This window comes from Tinamus guttatus, unplaced genomic scaffold (genome assembly GCF_059628265.1).
Source record: "Tinamus guttatus ecotype Peru unplaced genomic scaffold, ASM5962826v1 Tinamus_guttatus_pri_ptg000232l, whole genome shotgun sequence".
Lineage (NCBI taxonomy): Eukaryota > Metazoa > Chordata > Aves > Tinamiformes > Tinamidae > Tinamus > Tinamus guttatus.
The window spans coordinates 286,154-308,631 of NW_028288766.1; the positions used below are offsets into that span (position 1 = coordinate 286,154).

The window sequence follows — 22,478 nt, forward strand, 5'->3', positions numbered from 1 at the left end:
CATCAGGAGACCATCTGAGAGGTCTCCTGATGAGCAGGAGAGGAACAGATGGGGGCACCAAGCAGCAGGTACAGTTCCCCCAGAGCGGGGAGCAAACCTGTAGACAGCCTTGGAAGCCACAAAAAGAAACTTGTATTTCATGTGTGGAGACCAGGGAAGGGAACGGAGGACTCTCACCTCGATCCTGCAGGTCATTTAATTGCACATTTATCATGAATGAGGCCCATATTCCCACTTGGGGGGAAGAGAGTTGGCAGGCTGGACCTTTCTGGGATCAGGCCCTTCACTAGGACTCCACTGAGGCAGCCAGCCCTGCCCTGATACGGCAGAGAAACTCACTCTGAACACATAATGATTTACTTACTGAAAAAAAAAAAAAAATCTATCTGCACAGATATGTAGGTCCTGCCTTTCACCCTTGCCTCCCTTACAGTGGAGGGAAACCAGTCAGAAGAGCTGCTTTATCTCACTGCAAAGGTCCTTCTGAAGCAGCTCAGATCATGTGCGCCCTAGAAGTGCCTGCTGCCTTCCCCTCATGGAGGGAGCCTGGGGCAGATCTTTCACATCAGTCCCAGGTGTTTAACCCAAGGAATCTCCCGGCTGCCACCTGAGATATATTTTATCCAGGGCACTAGTATTCCTTTCCACACTGCTCCTGGCAAGCACAGGACAGAGCCACCAGACACCCGCAGTGCTTTGTGCAAGCACCGAGTGACAAATGTAGGGCAGAGGAGGGGGCTGGCGGGGCCTCCCAGTGCCCACTCCTGTGCTGCGGTGTCAGGGCATGCAGTGGAGGAGGGCTCAGGTACTTCTCCTGCGTTTTGCGCTGTTGTAGCAGCACAGGCAGAAATTGGCAGAGCTCAGGATTTTGCCTTTTGTCACGTATCCAAAGAAATGCAATGAAAAAATTAACAATAATAATAACAAAGAATGAACAATTTCTCCTCCCTCTGGTTTCTTCTATATGAAAATGAACTTTAAATATTTGGAAATTTGCTTTCGGATTTCTAGAAATCCGGGTGACACCGGAGACAAAGGAAATGCTAATGACAAATAAACCTGTGCCACGAGCTCGCTTCTTCGATAGTGAGGAACGACCACCCTGCCTGTAGCGCTCACCTACACCTTGCCCGTATCGAAGAGCCCGTTGGCCGGGGCGGGGTGTAGCTGGGGGACAACCCTGTCACCCGGCGCCTTCGGCGCGCTGCGAAGAGGAGCAGCTTTTAATTCACCTCCTTTTTGATTCACATCGCGGGGGGTTGTGCAGGGAAGCGGGGCTGTGCCCGCCCCGCGGCCCCGAGCCCGCCCCGCAGCCCCGAGCCCGCCCCACGGGCGGGCTCGGGGCTGCGGGGCGGGCTCGGGGCCGCGGGGCGGGCGGGCTCGTCATGGCGCCTCCCCGGGCTGCGGGGCGGGCGGGCGCGTCATGGCGCCTCCCCCGGGAAGCGGCGTCGCGCTCGGGCGGCGCTTGCTGAGGCCTGTGCGGGCCGCGGCGCCCATGGAGGCGGCGGCGGCGGGCGGCATCGTCGTGCACGACTTCAGCGGGCAGCTGGGCGAGCAGCTCGTGCACTTCCACGCCATGCGGCTGCGCGACTCGCTGTTCCTGTGGGTGGGCGCCGCGCCCGCCCTCGCCAGCCTCGCCGTGGCCATGTGCAGCCCCCGCGTGAGTGCCGCGGGACGGGCGGTGGGGAGGCTTTGGGCGGGGGAAGATGGTGGTGATGGTGGAGATGATGGTGCGTGGAGATGGTGGTGGCGGAGATGGTGGTGGCGGCGAAGATGATGGTGGGGATGGTGGCGGAGATGGTGGTGGTGGTGGCGGCGGAGAAGATGATGATGGTGGTGGCGGAGATGGTGGTGGCGAAGATGATGGCGGAGATGCTGGTGGTGGTGGCGAAGATGATGGGGATGGTGGTGGTGGTGGCGAACATGATGGCGGAGATGGTGGTGGTGGCGGCGAAGATGATGGCAGGGATGGTGGTGGTGGGAATGGCGGAGATGGTGGTGGTGGTGGCGGTGGAGAAGATGGTGGTGGCGAGGATGGTGGTGGCGGTGGAGAAGATGGTGGTGGTGGCGAGGATGGTGGTGGTGGCGGCGAAGATGATGGCGAGAATGGTGGTGGTGGTGGTGGGGATGGCGGAGATGGTGGTGGTGGTGGGGATGGCGGAGATGATGGCGAGAATGGTGGTGGTGGTGGTGGGGATGGCGGAGATGGTGGTGGTGGTGGGGATGGCGGAGATGGTGGTGGTGGTGGGGATGGCGGGGATGGTAGTGGTGGTGGGGATGGCGGGGATGATGGTGGTGGCGGTGGAGAAGGTGGTGGTGGTGACGAGGATGGTGGTGGTGGTGGCGGGGATGGTGGCGGAGATGGTGGTGGTGGTGGTGGCGGCGGCGGCGAAGATGATGGTGGTGGCGGAGATGGTGGTGGCGGCGGAGATGGTGGTGGCGGTGGCGGAAATGGTGGTGGCGGTGGCGGAGATGGTGGTGACGGAGATGATGGGGGTGGCGGAGATGGGGGAGGCGGAGATGATGGTGGCAGAGATGATGATGGTGGCGGTGGAGATGATGGTGGGGACGGGGGCGGTGGAGATGATGGTGGTGGTGCTGCTCTGCTTGCAGGACAGCGTCCCTGTGTCGGCGTCGCTCCTGGGAGACCCTTCGGACCCGGCTGGTGTGTCCCTGGCCCGGCGTCTAGGTAGGTGCTCCGCGGCGGGGCCCGGGCGACCCTCTGTTAAGCGGGTGCCTGGTCCAGTGGGGAGCCCTCCGTGCCGGGGAGGCCCGAATGTGGGGGTCACGTGCGTTTGGTGTGAAGAGCAGCCCAAAGCTCGTCACATCGGGGCCTAAGAGCCTCTACACTGTGGAAAGCGTTGAGTCAGGAGAACCCCCAGTCTTCTTGCAGATGCCAGTGTTTGCTCTACCCGTCCATCCTATGTCTTCTTTTCTGGCATGCTGGTATGACATGACCAAGCATTCGGGTTCAGAAACCAGGATATCTGGCATTGGATTTCCCAAGAAAAAAAAATCCTGAAAACCCTGAAGTGTCCAGGCCTCTTCATATTTCTGTTAGCAGATCACAAACGTTGCTCCTAAGCATGTACCAAATTACAGGAGAAACTACAACTGGTGACTTTCTAAAGCTTTTCTTCCTGGTTCTTAAATGTCCTGTTCTTGATGCACTGGTCATTTTGCCTCACTTGTGTTGCTTCAGCTGAAATGTTTGCGGAAATTTTGGTGATCTGTGTGCTGCACTTCATTATGGGCACTGTGTCCTGAGTGCCATGGTCATGAGGGCATTATTCTTACGAAATTAGTTTGTAAAACTATAGTCAAACATGGTTAACTTTATATAAATTCCATAACAGTTTATTCCGTTTTTCATTTGGTTTCCTGCTCTTAATCACAGTTTTCTTCAGCATCATGCTGTAGCTTTTGTGTAGCACTGCAGTCCAGCTATCAGGTCAAAGTTGTACAGGCGCTTTCCTCCCACTTCTGTCTTTTTCAGTACTAAAGAGCTATTTTATATCCATGGAAGATTTATTACTGATTCCATGGATGGAATTTGTAATAACTTACTATTTCACATGTCAGTTCTTGCAGTGAGCTAGGATAGAGGCTGCCTGGCTCAGCCATTTTTTTTTTCCCAGTAGGAGATCTAAGTTTTACTTTTTTTTTTTTTTTTTTCCCCTCCTCTCCTCATTTTCACTATTAGTGTCATGTAACTTGTTTTTGTTACTGAAACTTGATAAGAGTTGCTGGATACTGGAGGACAACTTACTCTTCATCCTCAGAGAATAAAGCACCTTTGTATTTTTTGTTTGTTTGCCTGTATGCTTTAAGCATCTTCTGCTATTTGTATTTAACTTTCTGTGCTAGATGCACCCCCACTTGGCTTTTGGTTGTTGTCCCTCTGTATCTGAGCCATCTTCCTCTACCTTCTCCCTTGTCCAATTGAGGCTACAAGAGAAGTGAGAACAGAAAAGCCTGAATAACCAGTTAAAGCCAGTCCATCGCACGGGGAGCTCTCTGCTGTGCACACTGTGTTGAGGGAGTCATAGTGTTCCCAAGAACTGGAGCATCATTCAAGAGCCTAAATCAGATCTTACACAATTGTAATTAAAACAGTGGGGTTTGATTCTGCAGTGTAGGATGTAGATTCATTAGATAGGATAATGGTATTAATTAGTTTGGAATTAGCAGTGCATTTATTTAGGGCACCATGATGAAGCATGAGTGGTTAGAAAACATGCTTCTTTGTACCACAGAATCTGATGCCAAAAACTAATTTTTGCAGTCATAACAACAAGCTGCATTATATTTTGCAGTGCCAAGTGTTAAAAAGGCAAATGAGTCCTTGAGTTTCAGAGCAGCTCACTGGGGCTCTCTCTACTCACTGGTGGCCTATTAGAATAAGGAATGACAATAAATTGATTTGCATGAAGAACATGCATCTAAGGAATTGTTTAAAAATGTATAAATATACAAACTATATATACACAAAATGACCCCTCATATATATACATATATATATATAGGTTTTCTGTAGTTGAATTTACTGTTTAAGATGGCATGGGATAGTAGGAGTTTTGGAGTCTATTTGAAATTTTTAAATTCAGATGGTGTTTTTGAACATTCAGCAGAACATCCTGATTGCTCCTTGAGAGTGTCAGTCCCAGCTAAGTCTGTGGCAGGACTATCTTGTGACCAAAGCACCATTTTTGTCTACTGCTTCAACACAAGTCATTTTAAATTCTCTGCTTATTTCCCTTTGGTGCTTGCATTCTTCACATAGCTTAGTTTGCACAGTTTATTAAAAAGAGCTACAAAGTTTATGTATTATTATGTTAAAATAGAAATCCTATTTAGATTTGTACTTACAAAGGACTTCATGTTGTCTGTTCTACTATGATAATTAAGTCTTCTTGCTCCAGCGGACATTATCTTTGTCCCTGTTAATTAGCTCTGTCCTGGAGTACAAGCTCTTACTTTTGTAGCGTGTCTCTCTAGGTAGTTGTCATTACAGTCACCTAGAACTTGACTAGTTTGATGCCTTTCAACCAAACTGCTCAGCTTTCTGGAGAGTTCAAGGATAGCATATAAATAAAGGCTAAAGGAAACAAAGAAATCATTGTCAGCAGGTTTAGACTGGGTAAAGAGATCCACACTTTGGGGGCACTTTTAGGGATTCACTATTTAAAAAAAAAAAAAAAAGCTTTAATTGTGGGCTAATTATTTTCTTATGTACTTCACCTTCATAGCACAGATTTACCAGCTCATAAAATATGTTTCAATGATAAGATTACCGTGTGGTCTATGGTTTCACTTAAGCTGTATCATATCTAAGAAGTTTTAAAAATCCACAGAAAGCAATCATAATTTTTTCAGTGACTGTAATGGGTCTTGCATTAGGCCAAAAACTCACCGATAGCCCTAATGCTCACATTGCCCTTTCCATAGATTGAACAGCTCTGCCCAACATGCCAGTGCCTGTTCTGCTCTTCCTTCGCGCTTTTTTTCCCAGGAGGTCAGGTTGCTGTAAAAATCTGTATGATCTATCTTTGTAAAACACTTGGTTTATATGATCTTCAATTTGTGTAAGATAAAACTAGCAATGAATATTCTGTTTTGTGTTTTAGCCAGCAAGACCAAAAAGCAGATATTTGTCAGCTACAATCTTCAAAACACAGACAGCAATTTCAGCTTACTCATAGAAAACAGAATCAAAGAAGAAATGATGGCTTTTCCAGAGAAGTTCTGACTTGTGCAACAGTGCAAATTAACTTAACGTTTTTGTTTTAGAAAAACTGAGTGCAATTCCCACACTGACATTAATTTACTATTTTGAAAAATTGTTTTATATTGCTGTGATTCAGTTTGCATTTATTATTAAATACTGCAATGTTGGACCTGGATTTTCTTTTCCAAGTTTGCTGCCCTGTAAGTAGGGGATAGGCTTGTAGTGTAGACTGCAAATTAAGAACATTGTAAGAATCTGTACAACAAACAGTCTGACCTGCATTTGGTACACGGATTGGCCAAGGAGTCTTTCCCAAATTCAAGGTGTACAACTAATTCATTGTGTATTAGTATTCAAACAGTGTTCAAGTGAAAACCTGTGAAAGCACCACAAAGAGCATTATCTTTGATTTTAAGAATGAGGAGAGCGGCAGGAATGGAGACGTTAAAAAGGTTTTTCTTTTCTTTCTTTTTTTTTTTTAAAAAACATTGAAATGCTGTAACATCAAACAGGCATTCTCTTGCTGTGACTTTCTGGTCCCTGGTGGTTGCAGTGCTGGTGCTTAACACAGACTTTCTTTCCGTCTCTGGAACTCCAAGAAGGCCGGAAGGCTCTTGGAGCACTAGATAACTCTGTCAGGCTACTAGAAGACCATCTTACCTGTAAACTGAATATACTTGTTAAAAAAAAAAAAATCAGAGCTGCCACTACCACCACAGAGCACTCTGTGCTAAAGCAACAGCTAAAGCACCACCGAGCACTCTGTGCTAAAGCAACAGTTTTAGCTCTACACTTTCTTTTCTGACACCCTTTTAAGGTGAGGGTCAGCACTGCATGCCATTTTCTCTTAATAGGCTCAGCAGCTGGAAATTCGCCATGCAGAAAAAGGGAGAGCCACTGGAGCAATGAGGGTCTGCTGAGGCCAGTGCGTGCTGTGCTGTCTCATGCTATCTATTGCCAGTAATATGGAGGATCACTGAGCAGGGCAAACTGATGGAACAGGGCAAAATTAAGGGATTTTCCTTGCAAACTGAGATCTGGTGCAGAAAAAAGCTTCTGGTACAAACAGACAAATTACACTGCTAGACCAGCTGTTTGTAGGCGACTGCACTATCTACCTACAAAAAAAGCAGATCTGATCTTACCTTGCTGTGGCCATACTCAACAGTTTAAAACTGTAGGTAAAAATGAGATGATGTAGAAGATACAAGCCCTAATTACTGTCCGTCTCAGGACTGAAGGAGTCTCAAATGTACACTGGCTTCAGCCTTGTGTATTTGACATGAGAGCACAAGGGCCCTTACCTGGAAGAACATCAGCCAGTCTTCGGCCTCTGTTCAAGATGACAGTAATGAAAAGCAACTGTTGGAGGCTTCTTTTTCCTTTTTAATCTATGCAAGACAGGAAATAGAGCCATTCTTCAGTAACTGAATGTAAAGGATAATTAGTTAAAAATCAATATGCTGATTTGATTAGCTTGATTTTAGATTCATTGGTCATTGTGGTTGTAGAGGCGGATAGAAATGTTGAGGTTTCAATGACATTGGCTTCAGCTGGGCCGTTTCACAAGTCACTGAGGAGACGGCAGGCAAAGGGAAGCAAACTGATGAGACATCTTTTTATTCTGTACATTTACATACAAAGTTTTTCAGTAGGTACAACAGATGTAACATCATGCAGACATTTAGCTTGTAAGACTGTTTTCAGTACTTGATTTAAGCTTGTGCTATGAAGAAGCACCACCAGACTATTCATGATCAGAACATACAGTAACACAATTCTTTAAACTTCATCAGAAACTGAAATGGGGAGGCAAGTCTCACCCACTAGACATAACACACTGTACTCCTTTCCCAAAACATTTTACACAATACATTTAAAATGAGGTTTGTCATTTATTTTTCTTAAAAAAAAGTTATAGTGAGGGAGATAATCCCACACTCCTATTGTGTTGTCTTATGTGCCAGCTACAGGCGCAACTTGACTTGACATTCACAGAGTTCATTTAATGGCACTTCTGCTTCCAATTTGGTGACCTTTAGTGTTTGGCTCCAGGAAGTGGCAACAATTAAGTGAAATACTTCCATAAAACAAAAAACAAAAACTGCTCAACAAAAATAATGAAAAGTAAATCACACAGACCCCTTTCTGAGTTGCCACAAACACTTCCAAACTTTCTCCGCACTGTCCTTATCTATTTGCAGTGTGTCTGGCAACAAAAGCATCACTGAAGGCTGAAAAGGAAAACAAAACAGATCAAGCATAACATCACCTTCACATTTTGTTTAAAATTACAAAAAAAAAAAAAAAAAGGAAAGCCCTTAAATGGTAAATTGTAAAGGAAAAAAAATCCACTGATAGACCTAGAGGTTCATGGAAAAAAAAAAAAAGCCAAAATGGACAAGACAGCACTGACTGCTTCCTCTGCTGCGGTGACCAGAAACAGCCATCTGAGAAAAGTGATGGCTACAGAGGAGACGTGACGAAGGAGCGGATAGACTGACATACAGAGCACCGTCCAGCCACAGGACTAGGCAGAGCACATTACAAAACCAGAGTTTTCTTCTGCCCCTCTGTATCGCTTAGTACCTGGCTTCTCCTCTGAACGTTTGCTCTCATTAGATGCACTTAAGGAAAGCTTTCAAAATCATGCATGTCACAAAGCAACACACCAACACAAAACACCCAGATTATTTCCTCTTTTCAGCAAAACAAACAAAACTGGAGCTATCAAGACGGGACTTTTTTTTCCCCTCTCATGACAGAGCCAGACTGGAGCAGTTGGGATACCCCATATTGCAAAAGCTCAGTACCGAGTGCCTTGTTTCAGGCAAAAAAAAAAAAAAAAAAAAAAAAGGCAGCGAATCAAGGTAATTGCGTAAGAATAAAAAAAAACCTGCCAAGTGTTCCTGTCACCCAATGCGTTTATTACATTAACGTTGATAGGCGTAAACCATTCTCTTCCTCGGGCTTGCCTGTCATCGGAGAGCAAACACCAGGCTAGGAAAGGCCGAAGCGCTGTGGACAGCAGCGGTGAGCACACCAGGACCGCTCGCGGCGCCGAAAGCAGCCCGTTTAACAGGCCGGTGAAGCGCCTACGGGCTCCACGCTGCCGCGCGAGCGCGTGGGGACTGTGAGGCCAAGGGCGCGACAGGCCGTGAGGCGCCGCGCGACCCCTGCGCCCGCCCCACGCGGCGCCTCCCCTGCTCCGCTGCGAGGCCTCTTGCTTCTCTTCCGTCAGGACTTACTCGGCTTCTCCAGTTTCGCTGTGAACCCACTTTTCCCCCAGTGTGTGGCTTGTAACAAGCATAAAAGGCAAGAGGTATTGCACAGATTTGGCACATGAATACTGCACGGATTGGAAAGGCCTTATTTTTTTCTTAGGTGAACACAGACTGAAGAGATCTCAGCGTGGAACAAAAGGGGAGAAATGGTCACTCTTGAGCTAGACAGTAAAGCTTGAGCGTAAGGAAGATCGGGCTCTCGCCATCACAGCAAGTCTAAAAAGGTGAAAAAACAGTGTAACTTCGGGCAAAATTACCATCAACTGGTCCAGTGTTTCTTACCAGGCTCAGGAAGAACCCACATGTCCACATCCTCTGTGCAAAAATTAGCAGCTTTAGGACAACATTGTTTCTCTGAACACCACGATCTCTGTCGCTCCTGCAGGTCTGCCTGTCCCCTCGGGCTGTGCTACTCCCTGCATTGCCAGGGAGCACCCCCCTGGTCTCCTGGGGACACTTAGAGGACAGCGGCAGCCTAGCGGAGGGTGGAAGTTGTTAGGTACAGTAGTTAATAGACAATATATACAGCAAAGGAAGACAGGGGAGGGAGGGCAGAGGAGGAAAGGCGCCAACGAGCGCTTCCCATGCTCATGGAGGCAAGATGCACACCAAACAAAGCGGCGGTCGCACGGACACTCACGACGACACGGACAGCCTGCCGCTCTGTTCACTTACACGTCCGCACTACGGGGCGATCACAAACGCACGGCCTGACGGGGAAGGGGAAAGAGCGGGGAGCGAAGGGAGGTCAGCTACAGTGCGGGAGGGCTGCTGGTTCAGCGAGCCCTCGCACTGAACACGATCCTCACGGCAGCTGCACAGCGAGAACCGAAAGCCGATGGCCAAAACAAATTGTTGGTTTGGGGACTAGAAGAGAAACCAGCTATTATCAAAGGGGCATCTGTACAGTAAGAGAGAAACTGTATCTTCACTTTGCTTAGCATAGGGTAGCATTGATCCAATTTAAGTAGATTATTTTTTTCTTCTTTAATAAATCCTAAAAGAGCAGTTGGGGAAGAGGGGAAATACACAGCGAGTTCACTGTATATCCTTGGGTCAGAAACAGAAAACACCTCTGAAAGCCCCAAGACGGCCAACGACAGATTTTGAGTCTTTATTCACAGGCTATCAATTCATTCCCTTCTGATAGTCACTTAAGTATTTTTATCCATTTAAATTGAAAACAAAAGCTCTGTTTTTAAAAACAGGCAGGGCAATGCCAGGGCTCTCATCTCCCTGGAGCGGGAATCCCAGCTACGCTGCCTTTGGAAATACAAGTAGAGATCATAGCCAGTGCTCCTTACTGTTTGTCCCTACTGGTCTATGCTCTTCTCCTGGACCAGCCAAACACAATTTCTGGACCTCCTGGTAGTTAAAGCCATTCTTGGCAAAACTTTTTTTTTTTTTTTTCATCATTGGTCAAATCATTTACACAGTCTACATAACTACTAATCTCCAGCAAGAACAGTCTAAAATAGATGAACGGACTCCTAAAATGCATAAGGCTGATTCGGATTGAAACCTCAGCTCAGGTAGGGTAGAATTCTCCACTCCTTTCGGTGGGGAAAAAAAAAAAGGTGTTAATTAGGAAAGTAACTTTTAAATGCATATGCGCTAAAATAACCAAATATAAGCTGCTTAAAATGCAGTCAGAGTTTGAATCACAACAGGTTTTGCTTTTTTGTTTTTTCTCTGTTTTCTTTTTTGGTGTATACAAACACAGCAGGCAACCTGGGCGCTTTGCCTTTCTAGACAGGCAGAAAAATGCACAAGTCTGCATGATGGTCAGTTCAACCTTGCAGTGGATACTTCCTTCCTTCAAGAAACACAAAAACAAAACAGAAAGCAACCCCACCCCCCACGGTTTCTGTCTTGGAATGGCTGCACCTCTTATAAGAAGATGGCTTCATTTTTGTGATTTATGAAAGGAAAAGGAAATAAAGTGCTTCTTGAGAATAAATCAAAATAAATATACACATTTAATGGCAGAAAAAAAAAAAAGAGTTCTGAAGGGCTATCTCCAGCCAGGTCTTTTCTCAGATGAGCATTTTCCCCCAAAACCTTTTCACAAGCAATCTGCACAACAGCTGAAGAGTCTTACAAGCTGCTTTAGCAGCAGCAGAGTTGAATTCTTCCAAGTTTGTGTCTGTTCCGCCCCTGGTTTGTAAAACCTGTGCAAAACACCCTCACCCAACGTGCTGCTCCTCCTGCATAACAGCATCAAATAAAACAAAAAAGGAAAAGGGCAGGGGGGAGGGGGAAGGAGGAAAATCCACCCAGCTACATAGACTTCATCCCGTTGGCAGTGGTGTTCTCTGAGATGCCGTCGCTCACGGCTGCCGAGTCGTGGAGGCCGGAGTAATCCTTGAGTTCAGAGTTTGTCAGGAGCAGGGGCTGCTCCCCCTTCTTGTGCGGCAGCAGGGGCTGCCTGGTGTAATGTTCACCGTCCGGGATGTTCTCGGGCAGGTTCTGGTTCTTGCTCTCAGGTAGGAGCAGGATGCAGATGATGCAGATGAGGGTGCAGCAGGCGAAGATGACGTGGTGGAGGAAGTAGCCTTTCTGGTTGTGGAGCTCCATGATGGGGGCGGTGAGGCGCCCGAAGCCGGCGCTGGCCAAGACCAGGCCCAGCCCGCCGCCCCTGCAAGCAGAGCAGAGCCCAGCTCAGCACAGCTCAGCCCCTCTCAGCCCAGCCTCCCACTATGGCAGCCCGGGCCTCCCTCTGAGGCGGAGCAGAGGGGCCAGCTCCCTCGAGCTGTGTCCCCTACCATGGTCCAGGCTGCTCTGCCCAGGCTGCTGCCACCAGCCCTTACAGGTGCCCAAGCCGTCCTGCTTGGCACGTAGCAGGGCTCTCAAATCGGTAGGGCAAACCTGTTCCGCACACAGCGCGCTCACTGCACTGCTATTCTGGCAGGGGGTTACTTCTTGCTTTGCTGTTGTAGATCACCACCTGCAGCTCCACCACCCGGGAGCTCATTACTGCCTATCTGCCTCTGTGTGGGGAAATAAAAAGATAAATACTCGCTCATGGTTAAGGAATATGACTGCATCCACGCAGGGGGGAGAGAAGTTGCACCACAAGAATATGTAGACAGCCCTCTAGAGAATTCCCATATCCAAGTATCTTATATTCAGTGAGGGCAAACCAGAGTTTACTTAGCATGCCAGACTGCTCCAGCCTAGACAAGATCCAGCAGGACGCTGCAGGTGCCCTGCGAGGTGCAGAGCTTGGTTTTGCTGCCTCTGAAGTACCTGGCGTCACCCGCAGTGGAGGCAGGAGATGAGATTTCTCCCTTCATTGCCTCATACTGCAATACCAAACACTACGGGCTGAAAGATTTTCCTCTGTAAAACATGTTGTGGTTTGAACATCTTACCAAGGCTAGCAGGTAGGGGAACAGAACAAACCAAGGGGATTTTGAGCCCTACTGACTCTACAGGTGTCTAGGTGCCTCACTTCATTCTTATTTTCCTGCTGCATTCCTGGCACTCTTCAAAGGGAGATGAAAAGGTTAATATTGGCCAAATACTTTAGTTATAACTGGGTGACTTTATATAGTATTCTCTATGGCACGAGTTATTTATTAAATGTAAAGCACCAATGTATTTAGATCACTCATAAAGGCACATCAAAAAAAAGAGTGAAAACCTATTAAAGCTTTAAAAAAAACACATTAAAAATAAGCCCATCTTAGCCACAAGAATGAATTTGATTGTGCCAGCTGGATTTAGTGCTTGTTCCTGATATTTAGGAGTCTGAGGGGGGATCTGAGGGGTGAATGTAGGGAGGATGGGGCCAAACTCTTCTTGGTGGTGGCCAGTGACAGGACAAGGAGTAATAGGTGCAAATTGAAACACAGGAAGTTCCATCTCCATATGAGGAAGCACTTCTTTCCTGTGAGGGTGACAGAGCCCTGGAACAGGCTGCCCAGAGAGGTTGTGGAGTCTCCTTCTCTGGAGATCTTCCAAACCTGCCTGGATGCCCCCCTGTGCCACGTGCTCTGGGTGTCCCTGCTGGAGCAGGGGGGTTGGACTAGATGATTTCTAGAGGTCCCTTCCAACCTCAGCCATTCCGTGATTCAGCCATGCAAGCAGCCTCTCTTGTGCTTCAGAGAAATAGCTGGTCCTTCATTTTCCAAAGACTTTGCCACGTGAGAGGGGCCTGGGGACTCTCCCCGTTAGCTGAACCACTACCACCCTGTGCTCTCCAGGCAGAGGGATCTGCCAGGCCACCCACTTCTTGCAGCTCCTACTGCCTCTCCTTGATACAGGAGCTTTCCACAAACTCTTTAGTGATCCTCACTCAGTCCTTTTCAAACTTCACAACTTACTACTTGGCAGCCACAGGACAACAAGTGCAGGTTTGAAAAAAAAACCCTTACGATGCTGACTGGATCAAAAATTCATTTATGTATCTTTTAATTCTCTAGGGTTGGTAAAGTATCTTTCTCAGGCATGAGCGATATTGCAAAAGCCCATATTAAAAATGTAACAGCTTTCCACTGGCAATTTAGAAATCTAGCTGAATGCACTCGCTGAGCAGTCGGCCTCCCTGCAGCTTCATTAACTTACCCAGGAGGGCAACTTGGTCTTTTAGACACGTGGCAAGTCACTTGCAAGATCAATTGACATTTACATAGTGTTTGCTCTGGCTAAATTGTAACTCGGAGATGGAGAAGGACCTGAGCTGGGTTTTAAAAGCAGCTGTTGTGGAGGTTTGCCCGTGGCACATGTTGAGTACCCTCCCAGGTCTCCCTTTCACACACAGCAAGGCCCTGGAAGGACAGCAGGCGCCGTTCTGACTCCTGCCATCATCGGTGGCACCACTAGAGAGCAGGCACAGCTCACGTTGGCTTAGCACATCAGCTCAGTAACAGCGCGGAAGGACCTTTTATGAGACCAGCTGTGCTCGTAATCCTGACGTGTGCAAATCCCAACAGGGCCGTGGTCCAAAATGCTGTCCTCAGGAAGGCCTCCCTATTCATAGGGGATAATTTCGTCTCACTTAGCCAGAGATTTGAACAGTTGCTATACCACAGCAGCAAAATATCCACTCAGATTATTTACTTGAACCAGGCTAAATCTTCTACTTAAAGCTAAACTTCTTAAAGTTTTGGAAGAACCTCCCCCTTTCAGCACTATTGAGGAGAACAGAGAGACTTTAAGCCTCACTCAGGTTGGTCATTTGTCCATCTTGAGCAAACAGGAACACGCAGTACAAAAAGTCAGAGAATCACCCAGCTTGGAAGGAACTTAGAGAGAGCATCTAGTCTGACCTCCTGCTCAAAACAGGGTCACCATGGACTTCAGACCAGGTTGCTTAGGGCATTTGGTCAGTTTTTAAAGTCAGTCGTTAGGAGGAGATTAAAAAAAAAAAAAAAAAAAAAAAAGAAGACTGACTTTAAGTCAGTCCCTGAATGGGATGTTTGGCAGGAGCTCTCCACTGAACTCCCAGGTAGAAGGAAGTGGCACTCTCCAGCACAGCACTTCCAACATCTTGGAAAATAAGTTATGAGGAAGCACCAGAGTCTCCTGGAATGCAAGACACAGACTGTTTAACCACACCTCTGCCTCAGACGCGTTTATGTTTCACCCTGATGGCCACCTCATAATTATAACACTGAATGGATCTTATCAGGAACTTTGCAGTATAGAACCCCAAATTACTGAGTTCCATTTATAAATGGAAACCCTAAGGCATATCCTGAGGCTGTTATTTAACTTATGCCATCTAGCAGAGTCAGGGAGACACAGAATTTTAGTTCTCAGAGCAGTATTTCGTCCTTTTCCCTGCAACACTGTTGAGAGATTTAAATGAAAAGCTTGCTAAGTTCACACTGCACATCTGACCCTACTTGGCAGCTTCTCTTCTCGTTTACTTGGCCCATTCCTTATCTATATGTCTTTCAAGCAAAGACATGGAGAAAATTTAACGAACATAAACAAGACCAAACTGACTCACACACACATGAGTAAATAGTTAGTGTTTCAGGCAGCTTTACAGCCTCCTCACCACTAACCCTGCCTTTCCCTGTGGAAATATTGTTATCTGTAAAATACATTCACCAAGCCAGATAGCCTCTAAGAAAAGGCCACAGGGATCAAGGAGACTCTGGCTACTCAACTTAACTGTTTTGCTCTAATACTTTTGTGAGGTTATTAAAAAGGCATGTAATTTGCAAAAAGATAAATCCACATCTCCTCTTCCTACCATCCTTTCTCCCTCCCCCTAGTACGACCTACATTCCTGCGAAATTCAATAGGAGTCAGGGCAGACTCCTGAATTGCTGTGGCATTGCTGAAAGCATAATCCAGAGAATACAAGCACAGCCTGTGTGCCGTGAAAGATAACAGTGCATAAATAAAGCAGCACAGAAACCTGACATTACAAAGACGTTTTACGGGGAAATCTCCAGAGAAGATCATCTGCCTGATTTCCACTAACTCACAGCAGGCAAGAACTCTTGTTTAGAAAATGTTTGAGCTTCTGCTAAGATAGACCTGGATAAAGAAAAGACCTAAGATAAACTGATCGACCAAGGTAGAGCAGGACCCTGAAGTTAAGGCGGAAACACTGGTGCAGCAGGGGGCACAGGACTGCAGAAGCAGCCGTACATGCCAAGAGCATGCATGTAACACTGCAGGTTGCAATGCTTCCCTGCTGCTGAAGGCCCGAATAATCCACACTGCAGAGGTACAAAACTGTGTCCCGTTCCTGTGTCCTTTCCTGTACACTCGTGTGAATCTCACTTTTAATATCAGGTGGCAGACTCACACGGGTACTGCTTGTGAAAACCCAGGAAATACAGAAAGTAGTTCAACTATAGGATCTCTAAGTCCATACCTCACTGCTAAGAAATGCAATTCTTAGGGTGACTGGCCTGCTAAAAATCATCAGGATGGGATAAAAGGTGGAGCCATCCGAGACAAACAAGTCCTCTCTGTCTACAGATAGACATTTACTTAGGCAGACTGGCTGCAGTGACATTAAATTACAGAGCTGCCCAGAAATTACTGTGTGGTCTCCAATTGCGTATTTCTCCTCTAAAAGGTGTTAGCAGCCCCTACCAGCCAGGTATCACTAAAACAAGGATAATTTCTTCCCTACCCGCTAAAGGGGGGGCTCCGAGGTCTCACCTGATTACTGTGGGTGTGATTTCAGCACAGAAGAACACGCTGAGACTTCCAACGGCATGCGAAGAAAACATACCCACAATGGAAAACGCAGTGGAGAATTTGTCTTTGACGCTGTCACTCATACCTGTCAAGGCAAGTATGTGCAGAAAAAGTGAGAAGGAGGCCAAATTGCCAGGGAAGAAAACAAGAATATGGTTTTATGTTACTCATTCACCCTAAACAGGAATTTGAGTCACTTTTGTAATACTAGTTTAAAACTGATATTTATAAAATCCATTCCCCAGGCATCCAAGACATAAACACACATGAAAAAAATCATAATGTCATGCCAAAAATGGCAATGATCTCTGAATTATTTATGCCCGGACACCACAAGAAGGTAAAACCCAAGAGCAAACACATCCTTGGGCAGTCTCCTAGGCACCATGCACTTCCCTCCCACATGTGGAGACAGGCAGCATTCATTAAGCTGCCAAACATCTGCTACACCTCAGTGGCTTAAGCGTTGGAGAGGCTCACAGGACAAGAGGAACTTAAAAAAAGAGAAAAAAAAAAAAAAAAAGTTCCTGGTCTCCATGTTAATCCTCTGCAAAAGATCAGTCAGCAAAGGCCGTCTTAACCCCCCGTTTGACAGGCTTCACCTGACAGCTCAGAGCAAGGCAATACAATGCCTAGGGCCATGAAGCATTCCCTTTAAGTCACCCTGTCCAAAAATGCTGTTTGCTCAATCTTTTCATGGCTGAATGGTAGTAGGTTTCTCAGAGGGATGGTGTCCATCAAGCTCTGTGAGGAACCCCAGTAAATCTAGCTTAAGCTAAAGGGGCACAAAACGCGATTCAGAGAGCCCAGCTCAGGTGGCCCTTTGGCCAGCAAGAAGCCATGCTGTTCATAAGGCATACTGCACTGCAGGAGGGGAGCGCACCCTGCCTTACATGAGCCCCGGGAAAAGTTCTGGAGCTTCCCAGCTAGTGTCTCCCACTTTCTTAAAGGCAAGTCCCAAGATTTCCCTGGAGAAATGACTGTTTACTGGTGTGCTGGGGCAAGCAGGTTCACTTTCTGGCTTGGATCCAATGAAAAGTGATATCTACTTTAATTCTTGCTGAATACATTTGCCTCTCAAGAGAGCAAAGGGACTTGAAAGCTCTTAAGTTACAACTTCTGAGGCGCACTGGGCTATTTCCATGGTGAAAGGCTGGGCTCTGGGCCTCCTGCAATGCATCCAAGTCTGCTGACCTGTAGCCATACGTTGTTGATCCAGCGCTGTGGGAAGGGATAAGGTGCCTGAGGAAGCGTTTTCCAAAGTGCCTGGGTCTCCTTTCCCAAAGGGATTTCAACAACTCATATCTTTATGGAAAAGGCCAAATTGGACAACTTCCCTTTGAGAGGAAGACTGGGGCATTTCTGGGAAAGCCTTGTCCTGTATCTAAAAATAACGAGCAGGGGACCTCTGGACACTTGCCTGACACACTGACACAAGCCAGCCTCACGCTACATGGAGGGGACTTTACACCGAGAGGCTCCGCATGCACGGATACACCCCTTTCAGATCCACCCTCCCTAGCGGGAGCATAACACAGACACGTTTATACACCATACCTGAGTCTGGAAGTTGACTGTATTTTCCAATCACTGATCCAAGATGTCAAAAATTAGAGTAAAGGAAAGGCAGGAGAGAGAGAAAAAGAACAAGAACATATTGTTATTACATACGCATTTTATTCAAAGAAAAAAGAAAGGGTAAATCATCCCGCCTTCCCTCGCAGCCCCCCGCACATTTCCCCTTTCCAGCGCCACGGCCAGAGCATCCTCCCGCACCCACCGCTACAGGCGGCCGCTTCCCGGCCCTTCCAGCGCGGGACAGAATGCTAATGAGGGGCTGATAATAAACGCTGCTGCAAAGGATTTTTAAGAGCCCCAGAATTACCACTGAGATTAACACAAAGGCGCCTCTGTTGCTAACGAAGAGGGAGAAGGGAAACTGCCCTCCTACCATAACCCCGAGGGAATGGCCAACAGAGGCTCCAGTGAGAAAGCAAAATGCTTGGAATCAGCATCCTTGCCCTGCTAAGGGACCTCTTCCTTGCTGAAGCCCAGAGTTGATGCTCTGTGTGTCAAACTAGTCACAGGCTGCCACAAGCCCCAGCTGCAAAGCGGCGCCACGCAGCACCGCTCAGCAGGCACGGAGGCCGTGGCGAGAGCTGGGAAGGGCAACTCCGCAGGTAAACATCCCTGCAGACCTCGAGGCAGCTCCAGGGATAACCTGGAGTCTGTAGGAAGCTCTGGACACAATGAGCCTCAAGGCCTGTTTTGTGCTGCTGACAGAATATGCTTCTCTTCCTCATCTTCCCCAACCCTCATTTCATTTGTTAATTACTCCCAAATTATGCTAAATTAAAACATGCATGAGGCTGCAACGGATTTCATAACCAGCAGGGTTAGTGCTCCTCTCCACACACCGTCCAGCTCTTTTGAGGAGGAAGGGGGGTACGATCCACATGCTGCAATGAAGCCAGCTTCTCTGAAACTCCGGGCTGCGTATCCCTCATCCTTCCAGAGAGAAGTGGGAGAGGCCGGAGCAGGGGAGGCTGATGGGACACTTCTGAGAAGTCCAGTTGCCAACATAGCAGAAAGCATCTAGGGCCCTTGGCTGCTTTTAGTTTAGCAGCTTTGCTAAGAGGAAACATTGAAAACCACTAAGGAAGAGGTTGTATAACACTCTTATAGAGTGTTCCTCCTCATAACTGATGGACTGCTCTGCCACGGAGTTTCATGACCATTTTCCCCCACATATCAAGCAGGAACAGCCGCACTCAAGGTGTCATGCGGTTCTGAAAAGTCTTTTCCACTTACAGTTGAGAAGGCCAAGCTGCAGAAGCGATGCCAGAGCCGTAAGAATCATGAAGAGCAGGAGCCCTCCTCTCCTCCCCAGGAAGCCAACCACGGGGCACATGGCCAGGCAGGATGCCAGGGCAATCCCCGCCATGGTATAGTAGTCCGCGTAGAAGTTCTGCGTTATCGTCATCTTCGCTTCGTGACCCATCATACTTTTTGCAAAACAGTGGTGTATGCCAAAACCAGTCAGCCTAGGGGAAACAGGAAAAAAAATAGAAAAGAAAAGAAAAAAAAAGATTTTCTTTATTCCTTGTACACCCAGTGATGGCAATAGAACCAGGGCTGCTCTTAGAAAGCATCTGTGTGCTCAGACAGCAAAAACCCAGCACAACACAAATACAACTTTCAGGAAGACCCTTCTGCCCATGGCATTTGGTTATCCTAAAGATTTCATCTCACTCCCCAAGTTAACCTGTTACAACTTGTTAAAAATACACCTTTTAAGTGATACATCACACTGGGGTGACTATTACTGTCATAAGCGCTATCTCAATCCATATGCTTACACCGTACTTACTAGCAACATCTTTACTCTTTTTAAAAAAATTTCCTCCTGATTTCAGAGATCCAATAACTTATGTTTCCACCTCATTCTTCCTCTTGACCTTCCTCCTTCCCCCCAAAAAAAGAAATAAAAGAAAAAATGGAGAAACAAGAAAACAAACAAACAACAACAACAAAAGAAGGAAGAAGACAGAGAGAGAGAGAACTGGAGACCTGGAGCTGCAGCATTCAGATGAGAAGCCCCAGGATCGTGCCTGGCACAGTGCAAAATTGCACTACACTTGCCGAGCTGATAGGAGTCTTGAATAGGGGGCTACCACACTGACCCCAACGTGGCCTGTGGCCTTTAGACCAGAAAAGCCTGCTGCAAACTGATGTGATAAAGTAATTGTGCCTCATGGAGCTGCAGACGCAGAGACAGGTCTCCAAAAATAAACGGATAAACGGCAGGCACATTACACTGATGCACCTCTACCTTCCTGAACATCAGGTATTAAGCATTCTTAGTGCAAACTGGCTATTAATACAAATATGGAAAAAGTTGGAGGAATTCACAGTTGTTGAGTGCATGACAGATCAGTGCCTGGAGAATTTTGCTTGTGATTTTGTGAGTCAATGCTATAATTCAAGAACAACATTCCCCTCACCCCCAAAACAACTAGCACCCCTCTTTACACCCCTACAAAACAAAACAAAAACAATGTAACTGATTGTTCTTATACAAAACCATCATTTGCTTTGGACACCTAGACAATAACCAATTCCTCCTGTAAGTGAAACATTAACCAGTAAAATGCAATATTTAATAATATAGTAACATAACTCTTTCTCTTCTATGCAAGCAAACACATTTGCTGAAGCTGTTTCTTAGGACTATCTCTTATAAGCTGAATTAATGCATCATCTGCACTCTGCTCTCCCTGGGAGCTACTCTATTGTCTCAACTTGCTAGGCAGCTCAGAACAGCTACTTTTACATGTAAATACATTTATCTCCTCTAATGTCTCATTATTCCTTGTGAAGGTTTGTGTTCCTTCCTCATGTTCCTAAAATTTAGCACAGCTCAATGTAACAGGAACAGCAGAATTAAAATGAAATAGGCTTTTCCATCCCCCCAAAAGACTCGAAATCTATTCCTTCAAACACACATCTGCTTCGTGTTCTGATTGGATAGCAAACATATTCCATGTCCTATTGCCAGAAATTATTCTTTGGACTGTCTAGTTCTGGTTTAGGGAATTTCCAAATGTGTGTAATTAAAAAGGGAGAAGGGCAGAATTCCCCGAATAAACATTGTTCATAAATACAGTTAATACTAGCTACTAAATCCATGAGCTCAACCTAAGGGCAACACAGTGCTTCAGAACATGCCAAGTGACCCTGCAAAGGATGGAAAAAGGGAACACAAAGTCATAAGAGCAGGAGTTTTTTGGCAACGGATATGCTGAAGACAGATCTGAAGTTAACGTGGTGCCTCGCAGGGAACGTCTACCCCGCACAGGGGTAGTCTCCTGTGGGTTATGACTGATCTATAGGCCTATTTTCAGCAAGGAGGACCAGAGACCAGGGTCCTAAATGCGGTGAAGAGAAAGTCACAACAGAGCTACACACATTTTAATAAAGAGTGCGTAGGATGCCTTTCGGTATATCCAAAGGAAGAATTCCCACTCTTTTCTCCCATTTCCCATTTGAAAAAAGATCATGAAAGAAATTCAAATTGACATTTTATGTGATAATAAAATCAGAAATTTCACTCTTCTCCTGGAAGCTGGGATCAGTTAGAGGCTGAATTTGAAGCCAATCCGTGTTATTTTTTACCCTATTCTCAGTCTTGGACAGAAGGTCTCAGAGTCCAGAACCTACAAAACCCTCAAGCAGATGCCTGATTTTGCACGCTTATGCACGACCAAGCTGAAACCTTAGGACACAGGGATCACACTGCTCCCTGGGAGACAGTACATCCTCCCTAGGTGGCCTATACTTGTTTTGGAAGAGCTGAAGTCCTTCATAGCCCATTTTTGAGGACACACCAAGGACAGCTCTTACACAAGGGAACAGACTAGAAGAAAACACTTTCCTCTGCACTGTGGCTGTATCAGAGGCAAACAAGTGAGACTCGTGCTCCTATACCATTAATGCCTTTGGAAATCCCACCCAGGACGCCAGCAGCAGATGTCTGTGTGAGCACGTAGCAACATGTGGCAATGGGAGATCTGCTGGGACACAGGGCAGACAGGTCGTGCTGCTGCTGCTACTCCACCTCCTCAAACGGCCAACGACCTCCTTCAGGTTGCCCAGCAAGCAAACAAACCTCCACCACCACCACCACCACCACCACCACACAGCCCCACCACCTCTGCACAGGTGCTGCTTTTCCAGGGTCACTTACCGAGGCATGGGTTAAAAGACCCACTAAGAAAGAGCAAAGCTCCCCCCACTGCTTTCAGTTCACCAACCTTCAAAATATTTTAACAGAACCGTGCCAGACTTACGAGTTCACACACAACACCACGATGTTTTTCCACAGGTTCCTGGTTCCCACCACTTTCACGATGCAGACCTTCTTCGGTCTCCTGGTGAGCTCCTTTTCCAGCTCTGAAACAAACCAGACCAAAGTTATTCCTTCACAGAGGCAAAGGAAGGGAGAAACTTAGTCTGGTAACTATAGATATTCTTAGGGATGTTCTGGTGAGCACGACATGATACACTGCACTAACGGGAGCTAGAAAAGCACTTAACAGCCCGCTTAAAATCCATCCCAGATTTCCCTCTCCTTCCAAGGCTTCCCACAGGAATAACTTTCTCAGAGCCAGAGAATTACCCAATAATTCCTTCAGATCTCAAATCTTCTCCCAGTTTAAAGTATCTATGTAAAACGGAAGCATCACATAATTTGGCTAATGTAATACAATTCTATCTGAAAAGCATCAGGACTT

General features: G+C 46.7%; 2 protein-coding genes across 3 annotated transcripts in view; one reads left to right on the top strand and one right to left on the bottom strand.

The window, feature by feature from the left end:
- Positions 1–1,495: 1,495 nt before the first annotated feature.
- PSMG4 (proteasome assembly chaperone 4) lies at positions 1,496–5,903 on the top strand. Its single transcript, XM_088525663.1, has 3 exons — positions 1,496–1,660; positions 2,614–2,689; positions 5,628–5,903. Exons 1-3 carry the CDS (start codon positions 1,496–1,498, stop codon positions 5,747–5,749), a joined length of 363 nt encoding a protein of 120 aa, XP_088381789.1. The 3' UTR covers positions 5,750–5,903.
- A 5,358-nt stretch (positions 5,904–11,261) lies between these two features.
- Positions 11,262–22,478, bottom strand: part of SLC22A23 (solute carrier family 22 member 23) — a 102,237-nt gene continuing 91,020 nt past the window's right edge. For both annotated transcript variants that reach the window (XM_010216085.2, XM_010216078.2), the window contains 5 exons: positions 22,035–22,137; positions 18,997–19,229; positions 17,743–17,775; positions 16,147–16,270; positions 11,262–11,650 (listed from right to left, as the gene is read on the bottom strand). In XM_010216085.2, coding sequence (XP_010214387.2) covers positions 11,293–11,650; positions 16,147–16,270; positions 17,743–17,775; positions 18,997–19,229; positions 22,035–22,137 — 851 coding nt within the window. In that variant the 3' untranslated portion in view covers positions 11,262–11,292. The remainder of the gene's footprint in view (positions 11,651–16,146; positions 16,271–17,742; positions 17,776–18,996; positions 19,230–22,034; positions 22,138–22,478) is intronic.